Here is a 26,432-nt window from a genome sequence, read left to right as displayed (position 1 = left end):
TACACAGCAGAATTGTGTCAAACAGTGTTAAATTAGCTTTGAGAGTGTTACAATATACTCTTGAAGTGGTAATGGAGCAATTTCAGACTTAATTTAACACGGGCAGTTTTGCTGTGTACATGATGACAAGATGATGAGAAAGTCTGACGATCAGAAGGGTTTCAAACCAGCACTTTGTCCTGATTATCAAAACCAGTTTTGTGTTGAGATGAAGCTGAAAGTAAAACCACCTGCAATGTCAGTAGTAAGTCATCGTGGCCTAGAAAAGCTGCACAGCTACAAAAAAGTAAAACCGAATTGGTTTCGAGAAGATGATTCATAAACTGTGATCGATTTAATTCACACGTGAGTAATTTACCTGCTAAGTACAATGTTATTATTTAACAGATTCACTGTTGGAGTCTAATCTAATCCTGAGGCAGTGGATTTTTAATGGTTTTCAGTGACAGTGAAGCAGTGTGCAGGCTGCTGTTTCATTGTTTTATCCCCATCTCATGCTTTGGCAGGAGTGCGTTGAGATCCACAATGTCACCAGCATTTCCATTACATATATATATATATATATATATATATATATATATAGCTCAGACCCAACAATGCCCAAAGCTCCAGCTCCCCATGACCCTGATCAGGACAAGCAGTTAAGATAATGGATGGATGGTACGATTGTGCATTATTAGCGCCACAACACTACAGTACATAACTGATTTTAAATATTTTTTAGCTAAGAAATGGTACATAATTCCCCTTATTGTGGCAATTTATTGTCAACGCCATGGGTTCCCTTAGATAGAGGTGGGAATTCTGTATCACTTGGCACATGCCCTGTCCATTAATGGCATTTAAAATTAAAGTGCTCCTTTTGGCTTCAGGTTCTTAAAAAAAAAAAAAAACTGTACATAGGATTCAGGATTGTCCAACCAGCTCCAAAAATACACTGTTGGCCATAAAGTTTTGGAACAATTTTGTTTTCAGATACATGTGGTTTAATTTCAATTGTGATATGTTTGGAAGAGATTGATCGATAAAGTTTTGAGAAGATACAAAACTTTCACCAAGAATAAACCACAGTGTCACAAGAATTTCATGAGAGGAGATCACAAATATTTGATTCCAACACTGTATACAGACGTAGACTTATGAAATCACTGCTTTTAAAGTGAAGAGCTCAGCAACTGTCTGCACAGAGGAATCACAGTTTATCAAAAGATCAATTATATCCATCAGTCAATCATAGCTTATCAAAGCAGAGACAATTCAATTCTATATTTTGTGTCCCCAGTGACAGACATCACATTAAATATTCCCTATCAGCTCAGAGATTTGGTGCAGAGCACCACCATCCACTATACAGTCAACCATCTTGTCAGCACAAACACCAAAACACAATATTGTTCATTTGGTTTACAATTGGTGGAGCTGCTGACTGAAGCGAATTTATATTTCTGACACAAGTTCAGATCACAGGAGATATCAGAGCCCTTTCATCTTAAGCTCACTAAAGATGCGATTCCCTGCTGCTTTCACCAAAAGCCAAATATATGTTGGGCTAAAAACAAAAAAAAAAAAAAAACAAAGTGTAAAGAAAACCCTAATTTGAATTGTGGAGGAGGATAGATGGACTTCAAGGCTGTCTCAGCTTCTCCACTCACTCCCGTTGGCAGCTAACAGACTGCAGTAATTGGGATGTGGATACGAAAGTGATCAAACGAATCCTTTACACCTCAATCACACTTAATGAAAGCTCAACAAGGAAATACAGCAGTCCCAAGCCTTTGTAGTTCCCCGTTAGCAAGAGAATACGTGTTTGAATGTGTCCACATATATACGTGTGTGTGTGTTGCACATGTCTGCTGTGATTGCTTGTGTGTTTTTAAGGCAATTATTTTGGTTTTTGGCAGCGTCAGTCAATCCGGCATTATCCAGACTGACATGGAGAGCATTCAGATAAGTCGCGTAATGGCACAGATATAATAAGTCAAAACAGATAAATTTTTAGACTTATCTGTGTGTGTGTGTGTGTGTGTGTGTGTGTTTTCATTCAGTTGGCTTCATGTTTTTGAGGCAACATAATGCCTCTGGGGTATTGAATTCAATTATCTACAAAATTATAGAGGAAAACAAAATTCACAATGTGTGGATTTCATGGAAAAGTAATTATTTGTGTCTCTTGGGAGAGCAGACAAAGAACAGATTCCTCAGCATCACTCCAGCATCACACTGCTGCTGCCGGGTGTCTGCCTGTGTGTGTCTGGAGAGATTGGAATTAGATGTAGAAAATGAGGTTGAAAACACTGTTGACAGTGAATTGTGCCAGACCCAGTTTGCATTTGTCACGTCATTTTCTTTTTTTTTTTTTTTTTTTTGGTTTGTTTTTACATTTTAAGTTGATTTTTATTGCATTTGCGTTCCTTGCCTGCAAGAGTAAAGGATATAAACCACTGTCTCCCTCAGTTCTATTATATTTGTCCACTAAGTTACTATTCAGAAACCCAGGAGTTTACCGATGGGTTTTAGCTGGATTAGCTCCAGTTGTTGTCTTTTTTGTGTGTGTTTGTAATGTAAAAAGTGGTTGTTCCTAATGATGTGGCACCAGCAGAATCTGTGGACTCCGTGGAGAGAACATTTCCTCTCTCCACATTTTCAAATTGTCTGTCACTGTGGCAAGTCATTTCCATTTTCAGCGACAACATGCAGCTGTTTTCCATCCAAAGCAGAAATCTGCCCACACAACAAATATGTGACAGACCAAGTGGAGGAGATTTAGACCAAGTAGGAGGTAATAAGGAGGATAGATATGAGATACATATCAGAAGATAATGCAGGTTGTTCCTCGTCGGATCCTTACGTCGAGTAATGGCTGCAGCTACGAGCGCAATCAAGTCTTCAGCAGGATGTTTCAGAGCATAAAATATTACAGCACCTTCCTTTTACTAACAAAAACAAAACATTTACCGTCGTGTGTGTGTTTCAAAACTTTATGGAAAGTTAGGTTACAATAAAATATCTCACTACTTTCGGCTGAAACCGCCTCCAGATTACATCACTTGGAGGAACCTTCCGTTCAAATTATGGCATCTTGTTGCTCCGACCAGGTGCTATGGAGTTTGTAGTCACGGTCAACCTCCTTTTCCAGAGCTCTTCCAGATGACATCAGCTGAACCTCTAAAGATGGAAAAACTCCTACAGGTGATGTCATCTGGAGGAGTTTTTCAGCTGGAAGCAGAGAACTATTTGAATATGGGCAAGAGGGAAGTTTAAAAGCATTAATGTACATTTACACACTAAACCAAGGCAAGTTGAAAATTGTTGAACTTGCCCTTTAAAGTTTGACTTTTGGCAAATAGTGGTTTGCATTTGTGACTTGAATGTAATCTTCACTTCCACAGGGTCCAAATGTAAAAGTCACAAACTGGGGACAGATTATCTCGTCCTAATGTGCTTCACACATTGTAGCTCTTAACTCATTTTACCCGTGTCTCTCGACAGCACAGCTCCATCAGCGCTGATCCACGGGGACTGAAGATGGTAATAACCAGCGATGCTGCAGCTGTCGCTCTGTTTGCGTCCCGACGAGTGCACGCTCGCTTGTCTTTGCGCTTTCTATATGTGGTGATCTGTATGTTTGTTTCGGCATGTTCGTCCTACACCGAGAAATGCTTCTGTCTCACTCAAACGCAGAGTTTGGGCATTGACTCTCTCCTGATGAATTGCACAGCCATCTGTTTCCCAATTCTTTCCCTGTGTCAACATGTGTTCAAGTGTCACATTCTGTCACTCCTGCAGTCACAGACTCTTCCAGCTTCCAGTCTGGATGAGCTGGAGTGGAAGCAATGACAGTAAGCTCCGAGTATGAACTGGCAGCCAAATGTTTAAATATGTGAAAACTCTACAAAGGATTGGTTTATCTGTGTCCTTATAAGATCTACTCTGCGTAGCTTGTTCATTTCTAAATTTGTCTTTTTAATATTTATCAGTGTTGTCATGGAGAAGTTGCTTATTTTTACATCAGCTGCAAAATGCAGAAAACGGGTCAAAGCAAAACCATTTCAACTGGAAAACCTGGCAGCAAACTTTAATAGTTCACTACGAGCACTAGTACACAACCCTGAATGACTTTCCAATAGTTCTGGATTTAGTTTGATATTATGTTGAAGGTAAAAGTCGATCCTGTTAATTAGCCACACGTGATAATATTGCTAAAAAAAACTGAATTTGCATGTGCAATCATACGCAGGAGAAGAAACAAACATGCACATGCTGACTTTAATGCTGACTGCTGCATTTTCACTGCACTGCCAAGAGGGAGAAAAAGCCTTTACTCTCTTTTTTTTGCCCACTAAGGTTATAATAAAAATTAAATGAAAAGAAGAGAGCTGACTGTTCAGTTTCACCTTTAAAATGTCAGTATCACTTTCTAGTAAATGGTTTGTACACTCAGCTGCAATTCTACCATCATGTAGATCATATTGTTCTGCTTGTGTTTGAAACCGTTTCACAGAGATGTACTGCAGCCTGTGATGCATCTCATCTTTAGTCTACCCCATGTATGAATGCAGCTAAATATATCAATAAATCAATTTCGCCAAGATGAAATTTAAGGGTGGCAGAGCTTTTACTTCTTTACGAGACACTGAGTCTGCAGGTATAAGTAGTATTATGTCATACCAAACCCAGTAGCCGAATAATACTTTGCTTTACAATTATAAACAATATACATCTGCACATTTACAGGTTCACAAGTTAGTAAATTTGGCATCCGACGGAAACGCATTGCCAAATTAAACATCTGAATCATGACTTCCGTACCAAATCTGACTTCCATACCTGGTCGGCTGGGGCCCAGGTCAATGACCGGCGCGGGTCGAAATCGGGCTACTGTTGGTCGAAGAAGGAGAGGAGGAAGGCGTGTTCGTAGGCAGAGAGAGAAGAGGAAAGCTAAGAATGTAGGACTGATAGTAGGGACTTTGAATGTTGGGACTATGACAGGGAAGGCTAGAGAGTTGATTGACATGATGCAGAGAAGGAAGGTGGACATACCGTGTGTCCAGGAGACCAGTTGGACAGTGACTGTAAAGTATTGGTAGGGGAGAGTGTAGCCAGACAACACAGGATAGTGGAGTCTAAAATGACTCGGGTGGTGAGGAAGATGAGGAGGACAAAGGCAGAGCAAAGGATGGAGTCAGAGAGACCAGACTGAGGTGGTTTGGACATGTTCAGAGGAGAAACTGTGAATATATATGTAGAAGGATGCTGAGGTTGGAGCTGCCAGGCAGGAGGTCTAGAGGAAGAGCAAAGAGGAGATTTATGGATGTAGTGAGAGAGGACATGAAGTTAGTTGGTGTGAGACAAGAGGATGCAGAGGACAGAGTTAGATGGAGGCACATGATTCGCTGAGTAGACCCCTGAACGGGAATAGTCCAAAGGAAAAGAAGAAGAACTGAGATAAAAGAACTTAACGCAAGTGTGGTGAAAGATTTGAGCCAAGACATATGTTGCGAATTCAAACTGATGACATGAAGAGATTCAGATGAATGAAGATAGAATGGACCACAAATACTAATGGCTTTGTTGTCTGCAGCTTGTTGTTGTCTGTTATGGAAGCTTACATGTACTCTCTGAATTATAGATTATAGATCGAATATAATATCTGTTGCTGATTGTTTATCTCGTAAAGCTGAATTAATACGACCGTTAAACAAACAGTAATGCAGTTCTTTTATGTACATGTGTAATGCAGATTGTACGGAGCATTTCTATTGTCGCATTTCTGGATTGGGAGCATGTTTCCTTCAAAGGTTGTGCTGTGACTTGTGTGTGTGCTTTGTCTTCAGGTTTCACCACATTTAACCATCAAATGTCCTCTGTTGTTTTAGAGGCTGCACATCAGACTGATGCAGGATAACTACTGTATGTGGAGGATACAGCACTGAGTGTGATAGAAAGGAGACTGGGATTGTGTGTGTGTGTGTGTGTGTGTGTGTGTGTGTGTGTGTGTGTGTGTGCACTGCCTTCTGGGAGTTTCATTCCACACTCAGCAGTAATGAGCTGTGCAGGCAACATTTTGCTTATAGGCCCATAAACAACGCACTTATTAAGATGGAAGTCGCTGCAGGCAACCAAGGCTAATTCGGATACATATGCGTGGGGTGGGTGCTTTTGGTTGAGTGTGTGTGTGTGTGTGTGTGTGAGTGAGTGAAGAGAGTCGATCAGTTTGTATACAGAGGGAGAAGGACGATGGACGGTAAAGGCTGGAGAGGAGCTGAGCCCATATTTGGTGTGACTACAGAATAGAGGGAGAGAGAACGAGAGACATCAACTGGAAGGAGAAATGTACAGAATGAGAAAGACAGAAGCAAAGCGAGGAGGGAAAAAAAAAAAAGTACAGTCAGACCAAAGGGAGGAGAAAGAGTGAAGAAAGTAAAACACAGACAAACAGAAAGAACGAGTCACCGAGACAGAAAAAGAAAAGTGGCAAAGTAGAGACAGACAGACTAAAACAGAGCGAGTGAGTCAGGATTGGAAAGACATGCAGAGGGAAAGAATGAGTCACAAAGATAAAGAGAGGGAAAGAGTGAAGCATACAGAGAGAAGGTGAAAGACAAAAAGACGGCGAAGGATACTTGGAAAGCGAGAGAGAGAGAAAGGGGCAGGATGGAGGCGTAGAGAGACATGGTGAGAGCATCAGTTCCTTTTGGCTGTTTTCTCCTACTGATACAGAAAGTTTAACTTTAATGGAGCCGGCAAATATAAAAACACAAAAAGGGAGAGAGTGACAATGATGCATTTACTTGTTCACTCGTATCCTGTGTTGGACAAATTTGAATATGCAACTGCAATAATGTTCTGCATGCAATACAGCGGCTTTACAATACTGCAGTATCAATACGTGTTTGTTAGAGTTATAGGTTCCTGAGTGTATATTTCTGGACAATTTGATTGAAATAATAAAAACCAAGGCGTCTGAATACTCTCTGAAGAGGCTGCATGAGTGGACGTTAATAAATAAAACCGCGGAGATCAAAGCCGCCACAAATGGACATGTGTGTTAAAGTCCTCTGATTGGCCTCAGGCCCCTGTTCGCCTCTGGCTTTTACTTTCTTACTCTTTCTTCTTCCTCTCAAAGCACCAGCGCTCAACTAGAATTAACAGTGTTAGGACGTCAAAGTGGTCGAAAAGAGTTTTAGGCGCTGAAATGTCACACGAGAGTAATTTGCATCGGGTGGGTGAAAAAGCAGAGGATGCTGCCACCGAGAGCTGAACAGTGATGCAATGAGAAATGGAGTGTGTCAGTGTGTGTGTGTGTGTGTCAGTGTGTGTGTGTGTGTGTGTCTGTGTGTGTGTGTGTCAGTATGTCAGTGTGTGTGTGTCAGTGTGTCTGTGTGTGTGTGTCAGTGTGTGTGTGTGTCTGTGTGTGTGTGTATCAGTGTGTCTGTGTGTTTTATGTCTGTGTGTGTGTGTCAGCGTGTCTGTGTGTTTTATGTCTGTGTGTGTGTGTGTGTGTCTGTCAGTGTGTCTGTGTCTGTGTGTGTGTCAGTGTGTCTGTGTGTTTGTGTGTGTGTGTGTGTGTGTGTGTGTGTCAGTGTGTCTGTGGTCTGTGTGTGTTTGTCTGTGTGTGTGTGTGTCAGTGTGTCTGTGTGTGTGTGTGTGTTTGTGTGTGAGTGTCTGTGTGTGTGTGCGTTGAGGATGTTGAGCAGCAACTTTTTAGAAGAGGCTCAAGTAGTTATCTAGTTTACTCTTCTTCTTGGCATGTTTACCCATCATCATCCTGCTTCTACACACACACACACACACAGACACAAACACACAGACACACTGACACACACACACACACACATCTATATCTATATCTATATATATGTGTGTATATATAGATTGATATAGATATACATACATACATACACACACACACACACACACACACATATATATATATATACACACACACACGGACATAAAGACAGACAAACACTGTAGTTTGTGCATAAATAAACATCTCACATGTGAAGTATGAGAGGTCACCCAATTAACTGTCACACTCATGCACATCCTGTATGCAGCACACATGCCTACATGGCAGCATCCCTGAAAACAAGTGCAGCTATATGCAGAATGACACACACACACACACACAGATATATTTACCCAGTGACAGACTGCACATGCTGCTGCCATATGCTATCTCTCTCTCACACACACTTTATCACACACACACACACACACACAGAGGTAGAAGACAGTCTTTCGTCTCGCCAGCACATTCACGTGTGCAGTCGCTAAGCTTGTTTCCATGGAAACCTGAGGGGCAAGGTGTTAATGAAAGACTTTGTGATTGTGTAACTATCAAGAAATGCTCACCTGTACCTGCATCCACAGCAGCAAGATGAACGTGAATACACACTTTCATACCGTTTTGTCTGTTTTTTTTTTTTACCAGCTGAATCCACACTCGAGTTGTTCGGAAGCTCTCAACATACAGTTCACTGTTGAACCATCTCTAGGCATCAAGGAAAGGGATGAATGGATGAGGAAAGAGCTCAGCCACCCATGAAGAAACGAATTTGGAAGGTGAGCACGATAAACTATGGTAATAACACAAAGCAATGCCGAATATTACTTTGTTGCTTCATGTGCTGATAAAACTGCATTATTTTGCATATGTTTGTGAACCAGTCATGTTGTGAGTCGTGCAACTCATCTTGTCCAAAATCATCCACGTATTCAAATCAAATCTAACCTGTGTATAAAATGAGGCATCCTCTGTTTTATCACACAACAACTAAGCAGTCAGCCTTTTTCAGGCATCTGTCCGACCTCACGTTCTAACAACGAAATCCCCAAATGTAAGTGGCCGTTCCCTTCAGGTATTCCTGAGATAATGCACTAATGAGAATGGGACAGATGTGACAGAGGCACTTACCACTGACTTTTGTCCACCAGAATCTCATCTGTCCATCCTAGAGTACATGGGGGCGTTTACTTGAGATATCACATTCACAAGGAGGCGACTGTGGTTCAGCAGCTGTCCACCAAGCCTCCTGCCACATGGTGTGGTGTCCTTAGGAAGCACAGCAGCTCCTCCATCAGCCTGTGTGTGTGTGTGTGAATGGGTTAATGAGAAATAATGTAACCCACTTTTGGAACTGCTAAGGTATATAATATTTTTTTGATTGTAGACATATGAAGGCTAAACAGCCTCCAGGCTCCACCAACCGACGTGAGCAGAGTCACATGAAGAACAACACACACAGAGACGAGGACAGAGACAACAACAACAAGGAAACAAGAGAGCGAAGAAATGATGAAGAATGGGTTGAGTTTTCTGGAACCAAAAAAGGATCCACTTGAAGACAAAAGATAAGGAGACACTTTGAAGCTGTGGAGTGATGAGTCAAGAGTCAGCAACCTCAGTCAATCTACACTCGTGGTGTGTGAGCCTGTGGGAGCCAACACATCACCAAACAAGAACAGTCATTTTGGGGCAATTGGGCAAAACCAGATCCTGAAAGTCTTTTTTTTTTGTCTTTGTTATTTGCATCCATCACTAACAGTTATACAATTCCTGCCTTTGTCAGTATTTGCACGAATCAAGTCTTCTCCCCTGCATGAAAGTACGTGCATGCATCCCTCTGATTTTCATAGGTTTACAACAATTTAAAAATCGAAAATTTGTAACATCTGTATTTATCCTAGTTCGATGTCCTATGTCACCTTTCTGTCTTCTCTAATTCCTAACACTGCTTGGCTCTGGAAATCGACTTTTTTCTTGCTCCTGTAGGTTTCAGTTGTGGAGGATGATGCACGGTGAAGCTGTGAACCCCTTCAGCCCCCTCGTTTTTTTATTTATTTATTTTTCCTTCCTTTTTTCCAGGTGAGTGAGCGTCAGGGGAGATAAGCCCGTCACAGTTTCCCTCTAGACAGAAGCTCGGGGAGCACATCTCAAACAGCAGGACGACTGGCCAACAGCGATAGCAGGCCAACATCTCCATGAAACGGGCGAGAAGAGAGGGAGGTAGGGGTGGTGTGGTGATGGTGGAGGGGGCAGGGGGAGAGACGCATCAAAAACCTGGCATACTTTCACAGGCACTGAGGCACTCAGCAGACCTATCTGTGACAGAGCCGGAGTAATTGTTTCCCTTCCAAACCAGGTTCACTTTGTTGTCTGTGTGTGCGTGTGCGTGTGTGTGTGTGTGTCTTGGGGGCTGATGATTGATGGAACCAAGTAGTGAGTGATGGTAAATTTGAATGAGAGCTTTCAGCATAGATGCAGGTTGAACAGCCACTTTCAGCTCATACAAATCCGTATATGCACAACAGACACATCCTGCCTCTTTTCACCAGGCACAAACAGTGTCCTCGTTTGAGAACATGTGACAAGGTGGAGGGAAATTATAAAGTGCAAAGCTTCTGTCTTTTCCTAAATGAATCATATTCTCAGTTACACTAAAACCAGCAGTTTTCTCTGGTTTACAACCTGCATTAGCTCGTTGGTCTGTGCTGATGTTGTGTTGCCCCCAAATGCTGCAAATAGCCACTGAACATTTGAAGCAGCATGATGTAAAGATTTCTTATCCAAGTTTTTTTGGAGAAACATTGTGTCTGTTAAAATATTTAAAAAAACACACCAAATAATGAGGATTGTTGGAAATCTGAGTCCCCGTCTACCTCCAGCATGTGGCCTGGATCAATCGATAGATCATTAATCACTGCACTGACCATACTACTAACAATTTACTAAGAACATTGGGGGTTTAGCTACAATTTGAGTGAAGTTCGTGGTCTCACATCAGCTCAGGTTCTGTCCTTAGTCTGAACCAAATCTGAAACTTCCCTGTGAAATTAAGACAGATGTCCCGACTTTGGAAAAAAATGTCTAATTTCACAAAACTGCTTGGAATACATCCTGATTTATCAAAGCTCCTTTTCTTTACCAACATGTTCTCACTTCTTTTTTTAAATTGGTCCCCACTTTTCAGAGACACCTCTCCTTTTTGAGATTGTCCTCACTTTGTAAAACCATCCCCACGTTTTCTAAAATGTCCCCACATTTTAAGAATTCAACAATTTTCCACTTTGCAAAACATCTTCATCTTTTATCTTCACATTCCACAAATGCTTTCCAACATTTTGCAAGCGTTTTCGAAGATGTCCTCACTTTGTCAAGTGTTTGATTGGTCCCCACTATGATAACTGTACAAGTGCACACAGTGAAATGGGATCACACATAGGAACACACACACTCTGCTGCTGTACATACTGTGCACATATATTTCCCCACTCACCTCGGTACTATGCGTACGTCGGGTCTAATAAATGTTCTCCGGGTTAATTATGCGTGCTGCCCGTTACATGGCCGCCCAGGTCAAGGCTGACATGTGTAATTTCCATGACGTTTATGAATGGAGGCCAACAGCTCACCGGAGGCTCATAAGAAGCAGGTGGCTGCTGGACGCCGGCTCTCCCGACAGGTGAAAAGGGTGCTTGTACAGACTCTGCAGCATTTTGACATGGTCAGCTGCCACAACTGGGAGTTTCATCTCCAAATGACACACCTGAACTCTGAAGAAGCCCCCGTGGGCACTTTCTCAAAATGTCACTTTTGGAACAGAGGGGAAAAAAAAAAACTGTAAGAGCTGAAAGTGTTGCAAAGTTTTCAGCATTTTCTAACTTTTTACAGAACGAATTTGCAGTTTTCTCATATTCCAACCACAGCTGGTACAGTATATCCTCTGAGCAAACCACTTTCTCTGACAACAACCAGTCATTTCTCCACTGCTCTTTCCAGAAGCACATGGACACAGTAATTTTCTACCTTGTTATTTATAAAGTGGTCTTAGCTCACACTGGCCTACAGAAGAAGGTCACGTGTGTCAGAGCTTTAAATGTAAATGTTAATTGGAGTTGAACAGTGAACCCTGCAGCTCTCTTTTCATTGTGCCAAATGGAAATTGTCTACTGTGAACTGCAGCCTGAGCCTAAAATCAGTAACATGGAAAGAAACTGCAGGGAATAGGAAGAAGCTTTGGGGAGAGCAAGTTAGGAGGGATTCCTCTTCTAAGATGGACGGACAAGCTATATAGATAGATATGAGAAGAAAATGCACACTGGGTCACTATTTATATCCAGATAAGGATTCAGATTCAAAACGTTGTCTTTTATTAACCCCATGCTTATGAACATTATGAAGTTATGCATATGAACAAGATTTCGGTGCATTTGCTTGCAAGGTAACATCAAAAGAGATTTAAAATAACATAGTTAAGTAAAATAACAGTGCAGATGTGCTGAAAATAGCTTTGTAAAGGTGTCTTAATACCGTACATGTGCTACAATAATCAGTAAAAAATAATCATATTAATTTCTATACAAGATGAAAATAAACATAAGATGAAAGTAGAAAAAAGACAATACTATAAAATTTAAAGTATCACTGTACATGAGGTAGTAGTGACCACAGTATTCAATGAACATATATAAACATGTTTATAGTGAATAAATATTCTATTCTATATTCATCTATTATCGCTAACAGCTGGAGCCTAGCCCAGCTGTCATATGGCGAGAGGTGGGGGGTCCACCCTGGACAGGTTCCCAGTCTTTCTCAGGGCCAACACTGGCAGCCAACCATTCACACTCTCATTCACACCTACCACACACAAGGTAGAGTCACCAATTAACCTAACATCCATGTCTTTGGACTGATGGAGGAAACCGGAGGAAAAACCCACAAGCAAGGGGAGAACATGCAAGCTCCACACAGAGAGGCAAAAAGCACTAACCACAAATATTATACTTGTCACTTGGAGGTTTACTTACACAACATTGAGTCGTGTTGAAGTGTTGATTTCAATTCGTGTGGAACTAAACAGTCACATAAACTGAAAATCACGATTTCTGTTTCGGGTCTCATGGAGCATTGGAGCCTGAGATCACACACCTCAATCTGAATATTACTGTCCTACGAGTACACAAAACAAGTTCTAATAATAATTTTGTTATTTGGCATTATGTGATAAACATATCTGTGGCTCCTCTGTCCTGTGTTGAATCTACACAGAAGCTAAGCCGTGAGCATTTATGTTTTTGCACTAATGTGTCACTGTTGCTCTGCAATTACACCGTCACACCACTAGTTGGAAGTGAGGGGGTTCAATGCCGCTGCATTGAGTCTTACTTTATTTTTTGTGTGTTCTACAAGCAACAGTGAGCTGAAGAAATAAATGTTGAACAGCAGCTGCTTTTATTACGAAAACTGCAAAGGAGCTTAGTAGCAGACCATTGGATTGGGATACAGAAGGCTGCGAATCCCACCCCACCAGGTGTGGCCTCCCCCAGCCACCAAGGGCGACCTTGGTGCCGGGACCGAGCACTGACAAACAATGGGAGGGCTATGGCAGGAAGGGCATCCGGCGTAAAACAAACAAAAAAAAAAACCTCATATGACGACGACCCCTGAAGGGTCAAGCCAAAAGCTGTTGATCTCGACTGCAAAGTGAAAAAAGAGAAAACATTTCTGAGGAGATGGTTCGTACGACCTGAACCAACTAAAGCCGAAGGGCCGAGTGAACCAATCACAGTGCATAAAGCATAATAACAAACGCTAAGTGCATAAAAGTACCACTCACCAATAATGGAAAATCAGTAAGAAACCGAAGCTTGTTTGTCTGCAACGAGACGGTCCCACCCAGATGTGGTGGGAGACAATGAATAAAATGGAAATAAAACGAATTGTTTATTCTTTCTGTGTCGCCCTTTAGCAAATGACCCACAGAACGGAACCCTGTTGGTTGGGGTCGTAGGTCACCGCATAGGGATTAGGGTTCTTAACACGTTCCTCTTACTGTATGTTTTACAGTAAATGATCTGTATCTGTTACCAGCTGGATGCCAACACCAACAACCCCCCCCCCCCTTACGTTTAGGAAATTTAACAGCTCTCTCGACACTTCTTTATTATTGAATACTTTCTGACATATTTCATGATCACTTCTGCAACCAGGGAGACACGGGAGAGAATGCAAATTAAAAACGTTCGCACACGCAAAATAAAAGAGTCTTGAGAGTAAAACCTCATTTGTGCTTTTTTGTCACCAATCTCCGAAAGGCTGGGGTTGTCGAGAGGTTGATGGGAGGGGTAAAAACACACACTCTATGCAGTGTATTTGGAGATGCTGCGCCCACGCGTCACCCACTTACACCCATCAGGAAGCAGAGGGAAGGTTGCAGTACTGTTGAGTACAAAGCGAGGCGGTAAAGGAAGCCGAAAAGCCTGAGAGGAGGCTCTGTGTGGCTAATGGGGGGCTGTGGGTTTTGACTTTGGAAGATTTTTTTCATTGTGTTTGTTTAGGTTGTTGAACACCAGCACCACACTGTTTGGTCTTCCAAAGAGGTGTAGAGTGGAAGAATGATTGCATATTGCCTATGACAGCGATAACGACTCGCTGCATATTGGGATTATACTGCTTTGTGAAGTCTTGGCACCCAGCCTATTAAATATGCATGAATGTTTGAAATGAATTTTGGAGGATTTTTCTCCCCCCCCCCCCCCACCCCCCGCCCCGACTTCTTCCTCTGCCCCCTCCTCCTCATTGTCAAACTATTTAATCATATTCCTGTCTATTAAAATTCGGATGAATAATTTAAACGTATGACAACAGCCGAGCTGAGGAAGAGAAGGTTTCTGCTCAGCAGCTGGCAGACAAGGTTGCTTTTGATGAGCGACACATTCTAAATTGACATTGTTGTGGTGGTGGGGAAGAAAAGAAAAGGAAAACAATAAAAGAAAAGGAACGATCCACCTAAAATGTAACCCCCTGTGAAATTCAACGCCACAACACAAACGTATTGGCAGTGATAAAATATTCAGCGAGGTTACGTGAGGCTGCAGCAGGTAGCAGCACGCTGGTGTGTTGGCAAGCGCCTCTCGATTGGTGCTTGTCCCATACTGTTTAATTGGAATCAAACGACTCCATCAGCATGACAGTTGCTCAGAAACAGTTCTGCCATGTGCAGAATGCTGGCTGCATTTTAACAAACACATAAACCAAAGATTCACGCTCGGCGTACATGTGGAGTCTGCCGGCTCGTGGATGAAATAATCAAAGGGGAAATGGAAAACGAAGGCATCGTGAGTGTTGGCCTCGTCTGAAAGCACACAGCAGAACAAAAAACCACATTAGTAGGAGGAAATTCAAAAGATAAAGATTGTAGTAGAGTGTATGTTACACAAGCTGCGCACACTGAGGCTGGGACAGGGGTTCGTGTATCGTCTGTGGCGTTTAGGAGCCTGGACGTTTTTTTTTCACTGGGAATTGGCTTTTAGAATGCACCAGAAATCAAGAATTATTTGCATCAACATGAAGCTGCTGGCAACAGAAAGTGGAGAATGTGTGAAATCAAGGTGTGGATAAATTTCATATGCACATTCATGCAGGTGTAAGATCAACAGCTGACAAGAACTGACTCCGCTGATTGACCACAGCTCACAAAGGAATTTGATGGGTTCTGGCAGATTTGATCAGAATTTAAGGCTGCAATGTTTTTATATGGCTGGTAGTTAGTTTGATAAGATATAAAGAAGAGTTAAAAGCTTCTCTCAGTGAGAACAGAGCTATTTTCTATCTCTCAACTTGCAAATATATTAGTAGAACACTTTTATGACGTTCAGGGAAGGAAATGGTTTTGATTCAATACTGAACTCCTCTCTCATGGCAATGTTGAGCAGGATTATCAACACATCACCACAGCCATGATAAATCTAAATTCAAGAGAAGTCCACCCCGGTTTTAACTCATCTTGTGTTTCTTCCAGTTCCTGATAAAAATTTCTTTAGCTGCTAGATGTTTCTCTTTCTTCACTTAGTCTGTGAGCAGAAAGCAAAAAGCTACAACACAACAGGCGTTTTTCAATATGCGTTCGTCTGTGTACTTGTGTTCTTGTGAAACGTCATCAATCAAAGCGCAAGTACTGTTTCAAAGTTCACATCTAACCAAGTACAGATATAATACCTGGTAGGACTCTCACTCCGCCCGTTTTATTGAAGATGCTTTGGGAGCAGACTTGTGATGGCCAGGTATCCCAGAGTGCCTTGCGCACCAACCAGCGGGTCTTGGTGGAGCTCAGAGCTGATTAAAAATGAATCGTAGTGTTGCTATTGCTAAGTTTTTAATATTTGTTCATGCCAGAAAGTGACCCTTTAGATTTATTACATGTGGTCCATTTGTCCAAATCATTTCATTTACATTTACATCTGGGGGACACTAAAAAGTGACGGACATTTACATTTGTAAACGTAGTTTTAGTCGCTCACAGAGCCATATCCGTGGTGTTGTGGCTTTTTGCAGCGTGTTTCTTAATGCTGCGCCTGTGTTGTCAAATTAATCGAGTTGTTGTTTTTTTTTTTTTAAATTTGCCCATGTTTCGTCTATATGCATGTGTTTTCATGATTTGCAGTGGCATGAACTCTCAGGACCACCGTAGGAAACTGCTGACTACTGCTGCTGCTGGTTGTGTCAAAATATTAAACGATGAGCTAAAAGAGGCCAAAAGGCTGCGAAGAGCACTTGGAATTAGGGCAAGTAGGTCGACATTTAAGGTCCTAGTTCTGATTATGGTAAGGACATTAATTGCGTTAGAGGACATACGATAGAATAAAACAACTGAAAACAAGGTGAAATTTGGATATGTGCTGTAACAGCAGATGCAGATAGCAATACATATTCCTGCATAAGAACAGACGGAATCTTATGCACACAGATAGCGAGAAGGAGACAGACTGAGTGTGCACTCACACACAGATGTAGAGATAGACGTGCATGTGCAGGAGAGAGGTCGCAGGGACTATGAGGGAGCAAGCTTGAAAGCAAATGCAGAAATTGGAGCTATAGCTGTGGGTGGAGGGCAAACTAACTTTGAACATTCATTGCAGTGAAGTTATTATCCGTCCTCTCTTGAGGTCATAGTCAAGGCTGCTGGAAAAGCTCCTCAAACAGCAAAAGAAATCCCACATATTGAACACACAGAGCATATGAGGTGTATTCCCCAGGCCTATAGAGGAAAATGAGATAGATGGATGGATGGCTGATTATTATATTACATAATATTAGCAATTTTAGATCCAATTGGGCAACAACAAAGCAGAGATTTACCTGATTTCTAACAAGCTAACTGAGGTGGAACCCTAAGCTGTGAAATCTCCCATAATGCAGACATTGCACAGAACCATAGGAAGTACGACGGGACCAAACAGCTGCTGAAGTTGCACATTGAAATTTGCACAGATTCTTTGTCATAAAAGTTATGATTGAACCAGTGGCTCGATTTGTAAAAGTACAGGGTGCATTGAATTTGCACATTTCAAAGAGAAGAAAAAAGTTAGTTATGGGTACATTTGACCGGGCAACAAATCACAATCCCTAAACGTATTTATTCTTTTTGTAACTTAATGCCTCGGCATTAAAAACATTCTTTTTTTTGTACAGAAAATACATTTATTTTAAAAATTAAATTGAAAACAGACAATTGTATTGATTTTAGCCTATTCAGTGTAGTGGGCCTTAGTTTGGTTTGGTGTCATTCTTCATATGACCAGTGGAGACATTTCACAATCTACTCATAGTGGCTTTACTGAAATATAACAAACTGAATTTTAAAAAATGCACAATTTTGAATGTGTAAACTTTGGATTTGAATTTTTCTTAGCATGATAAAGAGTTTGTATGTATGTGACATGTTCTATAAATTCATATTTGATGAGATGCATTTTCTGGTCAAGCAGGAGATTCTACAATTGTAGTAACATAGATGAAGTGTTTGGTACATTGTGAACAGAGTTTAGTCTAATGGGCTTTAATTGTTGTTTGGGTGCAAGGGAACAGGAATCAGTCCCACAGAAAAGCGGCACGCTGGTGTCCCGCTCACCCACAGAGGAGCTATTAGCAGCCAACAAGCAGCTCAATACAGAAGCCACAACACCTGAACACGGGAATTCACAGCCAATAATGTTTTGAACCCATTGGCCTCATGTGTTATTGATTTTTCTTTCCGTGTAGACACAATGTGTGGTTCACTGGTGCTCAGGTGGCTATGCTGCGTGTGTGTGGGTCTGTGTGTGTGTAATTTTAACACGGCCCAAACGAAGACAAAAGAGCCCGAGGCAGTGTGTCCCGAAGATTCAGACGCACGGGGACAAGTGACTGTCCAGAAGGTCTGTCCATGTTTGTGTCCATCTACACACCATAGACACCCTGGATTCAGCGAGACAGACACAGGTGGCTGTCTGCTGTGTGTGTCCATCTAACCAGAAACTATATTTGCTCAGTGTTTGTCTCTGCTCCTTTGATTGTATCTTGGTGAGGATCCGAGATTGTGGCAGCTGAATCTTGGTTTTGGGGCCTAAGCTTAGAATTAGTTTTAGGTAAAGAAAATTGCTTTTAGAGAATTAGCTCTGGAAAATGGTCATCGTTCTCCTTCCAGCAGATTGTTTGAGCTTTGAAGAGGCGAAGTTCTGTGGCACGCGCAGTTAAATTGACAAGGAAATAGTCCAAAAACAGAAAAGTAAATTAAGCAGCGTGATGTGTTTTCAGGAAGAACAGTACAGTAAGTGGCTGCAGAGAGTTTTGGTTGGCTGGTTGTGTGTAGGATTCAACTTAGGGCGTTTTTGTATTGGACATTTTTTTTCCAAAACACTCATTTATTAGAGGCCTCACAGCAAAAACACGCGTCTCTTTATACACTCTAGTATTTTCTTTAAGTAAAAAGAGTGGAGAATGCAATATTTCACGTGTCTTTTTGTTTTATACTTTGCATGCATTTCTTTGTGTATTAGTGTGTGTGTGTGTGTGTGTGTGTGTGTGCACACATGCCCACTGTTCCTCTGGAGTCTCCACTCAATAAGTTGGCAACAAATGCAAAATCTATGAGATCAAAGGGAATATCAGTCTGCTAATTCAACTTCAGATCAGAGAGAGTTCTGAGAATTAAGCTCGAGGTTTTGAAGTAAATGCTGTCTTGCCACCGTGTTGCATTTATTTTCAGCACCAGTGCCCTAATTGGCCCCAGAGGTGAGGAGGAAAGTGGATGGGATGGGAGCGCAAACCACGGGCCAACGATCCGTCTAAAATGTGAGTTAATGAAAAAGTCATTTTGGGTGCAAAAAGAGCAACGCTGTGTCAGGTCGGCAGGTGGTCGAGCAGAGTCCGGCTTATAATCCGAGAGCAGCTAAATATTTCATAGTGTACAGGTAGTAATTAAACTTTCACACTGCTTTTATCACAGTATATGTTCATGCACAGAAACTGTTACACTTCCTTTCGTCCTGTCCATTTTCATGAGAACCTCTGTTGCAGACACAGAACCTGAGGATCAACATGCATCAGCTTGAATGTTTAAATTCCTCGATGAGGTTTCCCGTCGTTTTTGCACGTTACACACTCTCAAACGGCTTCGTTCCGTGACACATTTTCCGAATCAATCCCATTTTAGGCAGACAAGAAAACGTGGCAGGATATCGTCCTGGTGTTTATGTGGCTAACCTGAGGGAGAAAGCATGACTCTGCCTTGCTGTAAACAGCCCATGATAATTTATTTAATCAAATAACCAACCTTTATTTGCCCTATGTGAGGGGAGCGATAAAGGCACAGCGAGGGCATATAGTGATAAACCTGGCTGCTGATACAGCAGGCGGCTGACCAGCCAAAATGCCACCCTGCATTACTGCAGAACTCGTAATGTCAAGCAAGGATAAAAATGTAATGACCATCGCATTGTTTCAGTAGTCAAGCACCAAGTATAAAGCCTTCTTCTTTCCTCGGGTTTGAGGGTTCTGCAAAACATCTCAGCTCTTCCTAGCACTACACAGGACTCGGGAGCTCTGTTGTCGTTCCTGGGTTCTGTTGGAGCCACTTTCCCCACAGCTCTGAGTGCTGGGACCACTTCCTGTTTCACACCTCTTCTACCTTTAGTTTGCCCCTCCCCTTTCATATGACCAACGCAAGCATTGTTGAAACGGCACCCCCAAGCGCCAGCCATCCAATTCATACGGTGGCTTACAGTGCCACCAAAATGCCGACCAGTTTCACACAATGTTTCTCAAAAACCTGCAGGTGACTGACTTCCTGTTTGCCACCACATGATAGGATGAAGAGATCACACATCGCCTCAACTTTCCAAATGTTATTGGACTAAATTTTGATATTAAAGTAAAAGTAAAACAGTTCAACAGCGGCTCAAACTATAACGACCGAACAGTTGCTTCGACGCTGTTCTAAAAATTGAAAACGTTCGCAAAGAGAGAATTTATTGCCAGAATGTTTTATCAGACTGACGGAGGGGATTTTCATACCCATCTTGTTTGGTCGAAACATTCAGACTTCAGACAAGTCATAGGAGCTAGAGGTCAACTATGGTCATCATATCAACATATGGAACAGTATTTAAAATGAGCTCGACAAAACCTGAGGATCGAACCATTGCGCCGTTTTTTCTGGGAGAATGAGGGGAAATAAGAGGATGGGAGAGCAATGGCACCTAGAAGTAAAGAAACTGTATCAGCAGTCAAGTGTGGGATGCCATCAGAAAAATGCTGTTGCATGCAAACTTTAGAAATTGCAATGTGAAACCAAAACAAAGCAGTTTCCAATTTAACCAAACTTTCAGGTGTGAAAACACGCTCACTTTTCAGCTTGGTGCGCCTGATGAACTCCTAACTGACTACATGTAACATCGAGACTGTGTAGCAGGTTTTTGCTGTGGGGGAGGGAACCTTCATCAAAACTGTCAATGGATAACAAAGCTGAAAAAGGAGTGAGAGAGAGGGAGTGTGTGTGTGTGTGTGTGTGTGTGTGAGAGAGAAGCCAGGGTTTTGTCTTCCATCTGACACTGATGGATAGCTTAAGCCTGGATGAAGCGACGTCTGGAGAGTCCAGACCTTTATAAAATCCCGCGGATTACCTCGGGGAGTACATCAACACCATGACACCACCAAGCGCTCGCGTCCCCGACAACACTGCATGTGTGGTTTATGTAGAGCGATATCATTTTTCCGTTATCACAACCGTTCTGAAAAAGCGTATCTGCATCACTTTTGACGATGTTGCCATATGTAAAAACATTGTTACGTAATTTAATTTCAATTTAAGCGTAGCGAGGCTGCACTGTTGTAATCCTTCACTTGACCTTATGAGAATAAAATGTATTATACTGTAAGTGCTCACATTTATTCTCCAGTTTTTATGTCGAAGAATGTAAGTCTTTTTTTTTTTTTCAGTCCTCACCCTCGTGTTAAACATCAGTGAACTCATCCTCTACCAAAGGTGTAAAAATGTAACGCCCAGCAAATAGAACTATTAATGCACACTTTTGATTGATCATCCCTGCATCGCGCGCTGCTTCAATTGGACCACAATATATTAACAAGATGTGTTTTCTAGTAGAGAAATCCCCACTAATAGTTTGAAGTTGTGAGGTTTGCACTAAAGGAAAAAACACAAATGCTTTAAGGTGACTTAACATCTCACAAACAAGATGACGTTTTGTCATTTCATGGCAGCGTTTTGCTTTTTTATATGGATCGAGGTTTTAGGATGAATATTCATGTAGCGTGTCTCTTTCACTCTGCCTTGTCTGATCAAGGTTTTTGCTGATAATGGACATGCACTGGCAGACTAGATCCAGCTACTATGTTGGAGGATGCTCCTGCTCTGTCAAAAACCCTCCTGCCTCCTCACCAAGGCCTCCTATTCATGCTGCTGGAAAGTCTCCCACATGCTGTCAGTGGAAACACAAGGGATGACCGTGGGTGCCTTTAGAAGATATTCAAAAAAGGAAAAAGAAGCAATCTACTGTTGCTGTCAGTGATTTTTTTGCAAGGAAGAAAGAAGTTTCACGTGGTGCTTGAGAGTCCGTATTATAACGAGAACCGACTGCACTGTTCCTATTCTAATCTCGTAGGATCTCATTGTGTTTCGGCAGAACTCTGTGGGTTTAGAACAACTTCTTTCAACCTTTAAAAACCTGTCTATAATATTCTTACAGGATATTGAAGAATGCTGCATTTCTTGCATTTTTTAGCTATTATTTCATTTTGAACTGGAGCTACAGCTATTGCAACTGCCCCCTTAAATAAAATAAGTTGTGGATTTAAAGTGATTGCTTTGGTCCCATAATTTCATACTTAAGAGTAGTGGAGTATTGTTACAAACATGTGTTATATATCACAAAGTTTCCAACAACACGAAGGTAACGTGTAAAATTATCTAATGGTAATGATCTAATAAATCTTCCATCTGTTTTGGGGTTTGAATACACTATGCAAAAGGCTGAATTATCAGCTGGGAGGAGCAGGAATCGGCCCCAGAGTCCCAAAACTACAGGGTCCCTCTAAAAAAACATAGGTTTACTTTGTTTACCTGTAATGACACTTGACATGATAATGCTCCAAACAGCAAAAAAATCCTCTGTCAAGATGTAGTTTCAAAATCAACCACATTTTAATTGGTATCATGTGTGGAATGTGCATATTCCATAATTGGTTTTCAATCAAATTATCACATACATTCTGGTATTTTAGCACAGGACATTTTGCCCACTATTAAAATTAACATCAAAGAGAAAGTTTGTATTGAGATTTCTAACACTTCAAATATCTCAGGAAAAGAGTGAAAGCTGTATTATATTAGTTTATAAAGGTATTTTGAGTCATAGTACATCAAAATTACAAATGTGGATCAAATAAAAAAGTCTCAATACATAATACTGTCATCACTTTACAATGGAGACTGTCATGAAAATGTTTATTCCTTTATGAAACTCCGCACTACTGTAAATTATATTTAAAAAGTTAAGTCATAAATGTTGCTAATAAAGGCTTAAGGTTAAAATTTAATAAAATAGTGGAATGTAAAATGAATTAGGGTTAAAACGTTAAAGCTTGTTGGCATTAAAATTGAGCTTTATTAGGGGTCGCCTGGCAAAAAGACTGTTCTTTAGCTAATTTAAAGTGATCTTATAGCGACATCTGCTGGGTGTATCTTTACATTACACATAAATGCATTCATTAATGGTCAAATATAAACTATATAGTTAAAAATTATTATTTTTTTAATTTTATAAGAGCGAAAAAAGCATTTGCCAGTGTTGAATTTTTGTTCTAATATCGCTGCCATTTAAAAACACTTTAGGCAACTGCTCGGTTTAGCCAATCATGTCGACTCGTCTTCCCCGCTCGACCAACCAAAATCAAGATTGTTTTGAGGTGGACCCTTGGTAGTGAAAATTCCGCCGCGCAGGTTGAATCTGCAGAGTTACAGCACATAAGAACAGGCATAACTGACGCAAACATGTTTGTCAGATCTGCGATCTGCGCAGTTGCTACGTCTTTTTTTTTTTTTTTTACGTAAACATTGTATTCAAGGAGTCATGTGTCCTACACAGCGTGAAAGGACAGTTTGTATGCAGCGCGGAAATAATGTGTATTTCTTCACAACAATTGTGTAGTTTTATTAAATATCATTAATCGTCGTTGTCTTATTTAATCTCTGAGAGAACTATGTTTCGGCAGCCAAAGGCGGTGCTCCAGAAACTTCGATATCTAAGGTAGGTTAGCTAACACCTGGCATTTAATGAGCTCATTTAACTTTTTATTCATTTCGTCTGTTGAATTCGAGAAGCTAAGGGCAAAACTGCTTTTGGCAATCGAACATTTCGTCTTATTAGTGGAGAAATGGGGCTCAGACTTAAACAGATTAAACGGGCTGATGCAACAACGATGACAACACAAATCGTTTCTTCAGGAGTTGAACTGTTATTGGCAGCTAGCGTTGCTTTACTGGTCATTTACTTGAATGTTGTGAGGAGTTTCAATCATATTATGTTTTCATGTAAAATTTCCTTTAGGCTCATTTGGTAGAACAGAGATCAATTCAATACTTGTTACTTGTTAAAGTTAATGTACTTTCTTAACAATTACTACTTCCAGTTCTTTACAAAAGCTAATTAAGTCAGTGCTCTTAAATGTCAAGTGCCCCCTAAGAAAGAAACTTAAACACTTGACTTTGACTTTTCATAATGTTGATAACATACTAAATGCACTAGCTTGATCCAGATTTGTTGTGCAATATGTTTGAGACAGACACTTTTCGAGAAGTCCTTGGCTTCTTTCTGGAAATCCTTGACGCAAACTTTCATTGACCTTTAGGCCTCGCGTACGGACAAGTATCAGCAAAAAGGATTCGTGAATTATTCTCTCTGCGGTTGATGTGTGTGTTTCAGTGGACAGCGGTACACATGTAGGCTGAGGAGCACATCAGCTAGAGAGAGGGCTCTGCAGTACCAGCCAGGGCAGAAAATCCACGGCTTTTCAGTCAAAGAGGTGGGTTTAATTCATTGGTCATAACTTCCATGGGAGGACAATGCTTGGATGTAACATTAACAGAACAATAAAACTTTTCCAAGGTTGGTAAACGTAAGACTCAAAGTGGAAATTCGTGAGGAAGGGCATCCGGCGTGAAAATCAACATGCGGACAAATAATCCGCTGTGGCGACCCTGAACCCACAGGATAGAGCAAAAGGATAAAACGAATAATTGGTTACTTTCAAAAGGATGTTACATGATGTTTGTATTTTATTGCAGCTTTAACATGCATTAAAAAAAGGCTTTACCCACTACGAGTAAATCAGTGTATGGGAGACTCTGTACTCCTTGAAAATACTGTCAGGGTTAGCTTCAACCAGTTAGCATCACAGGTGCTTTGACTCGTGGCTGTGACAGGAACGTTAACTTGCCTGACAGAGTATATTACTGCCCCCAGACCACAGTTTTATTGAACCCTGTAAATGTACTGATTACTTCCATCTCTGGTTTCCTGGTTAAATTTCTTAGTATGATTCATAAACCTTCACACATGGGTTTTACAGTGACTACACTTTGTGGCTATTTTGAATGTAAATTATTTTCTTTTGAATGTATTTATTTGTTTATTTTTTTAATTCCTGATTTTCCCAGGTTGTTGCAGTCCCTGACTTATTTCTCACGGCAGTGAAGTTGACCCATGATAAGACTGGAGCTCAGTACCTTCATGCAGCCAGAGATGACTCCAACAACCTCTTCAGGTTGGTCGACACCAGTGTCAACAGTTTCATCTATTCACAGTCTTATAGGGAGTCTGATATGTTCGTGGTGCATGATTCTGGACAACTTCATCCATACAAACCCCCTCCCCCCCAAAAAAAACAGCAACATGATGCTTAATATCCCTGCTGTTGTGTTTCAGTGTCCAGTTTAGAACAACCCCTATGGATAGCACAGGGGTTCCACACATCCTGGAGCATACTGTCCTCTGTGGATCGAAGAAGTATCCCTGCAGAGACCCCTTTTTCAAGATGCTCAACAGGTCTCTGTCCACCTTCATGAACGCCTTTACAGGTACAGAATGATAATTTAGTCTTATGTGTAAAAGTGTATTTTCAAAATGGCCGTCTGATTGTGACTAAGTGTTCACTTCGAGTTGTTTAAAGTAGTATGGTGTGTTTATGTGCACGGTACTTTCTGTAACCAAATTTAAACCCAATCCCGGGCTTAAAATGGATTTTGAACCAGTTATGGCAGCTTGCCTGTGTAGTGGCTAATGTGCTTTTTTACATGGGTTATTCTTTTCGTTCTTTCCTTGTGATCAGCCAGTGACTACACCATGTATCCGTTCTCAACACAAAATAGCAAAGACTTCCAGAATCTTTTGTCCGTCTATCTGGATGCAGTTTTCTTCCCTTGTTTACGGGAGCTGGATTTTTGGTGAGTGTTTTCTTTGGCACAATTACATTTGTAGTTGTAAATGTTATAAAGCACTTGAAGTCAATATTCTGTTTCTGCTTCTGGTTGTGTTTTCCTACATTAGGCCAAAACAGATCTGTTAAAGAGCACAGTTCCGTTCTGTTGCAGTTTCACTGATGTGAAGCCGAGTTGCTCGTTTAGATTTTTATGTCCGAATTTTCCAGGCAGGAGGGCTGGAGGCTGGAGAATGAAAATCCCACAGATCCCAACTCCTCGTTGGTGTTTAAAGGAGTGGTTTTCAATGAAATGAAGGGAGTTTTCGTAAGTAATCCAGTTCCTAGATTGCTCTTATATGATTTGTAATGAGTTAATGATTTGGTGAATTATTGTAGATTTGGTTTTAGTTCCTCGAGAAGCACAGCTCATGATTTACAAGCGACAAACTGAAACTGTGAATTGATTGATGGCTTTGTTTTGGCTTGTGTTTTGTCGTTTGCCTGGACGAGACAATACAAGAGAAAATGGAACAAGCTAATTTGAATAAAACAAAAGGATGAATTCAGGAAAGGGAGTGAGGAAAATGAGCGTAACCTCCACGTGAAGTCTCTGGGTAAAGGGAGACTTATGGGAGAATGACACAAAGGACTTTGATTAACTTCTTTATCT

General features: G+C 41.2%; 1 protein-coding gene across 1 annotated transcript in view; it reads left to right on the top strand.

Annotated features, from left to right (window-relative positions):
- Positions 1-23,399: 23,399 nt before the first annotated feature.
- pitrm1 (pitrilysin metallopeptidase 1) overlaps positions 23,400-26,432 on the top strand; it is a 12,591-nt gene continuing 9,558 nt past the window's right edge. Inside the window, exons 1-6 of the mRNA XM_067475228.1 lie at positions 23,400-23,592; positions 24,268-24,367; positions 25,002-25,108; positions 25,270-25,421; positions 25,673-25,787; positions 25,991-26,087. Coding sequence (XP_067331329.1) covers positions 23,546-23,592; positions 24,268-24,367; positions 25,002-25,108; positions 25,270-25,421; positions 25,673-25,787; positions 25,991-26,087 — 618 coding nt within the window. The 5' untranslated portion in view covers positions 23,400-23,545. The remainder of the gene's footprint in view (positions 23,593-24,267; positions 24,368-25,001; positions 25,109-25,269; positions 25,422-25,672; positions 25,788-25,990; positions 26,088-26,432) is intronic.

Source organism: Channa argus, chromosome 14 (genome assembly GCF_033026475.1).
Source record: "Channa argus isolate prfri chromosome 14, Channa argus male v1.0, whole genome shotgun sequence".
NCBI classification, from domain to species: Eukaryota; Metazoa; Chordata; class Actinopteri; order Anabantiformes; family Channidae; genus Channa; species Channa argus.
The sequence above is the reverse complement of the archived record's forward strand: the minus strand, read 5'-3'. Positions and strand labels throughout refer to the sequence as shown.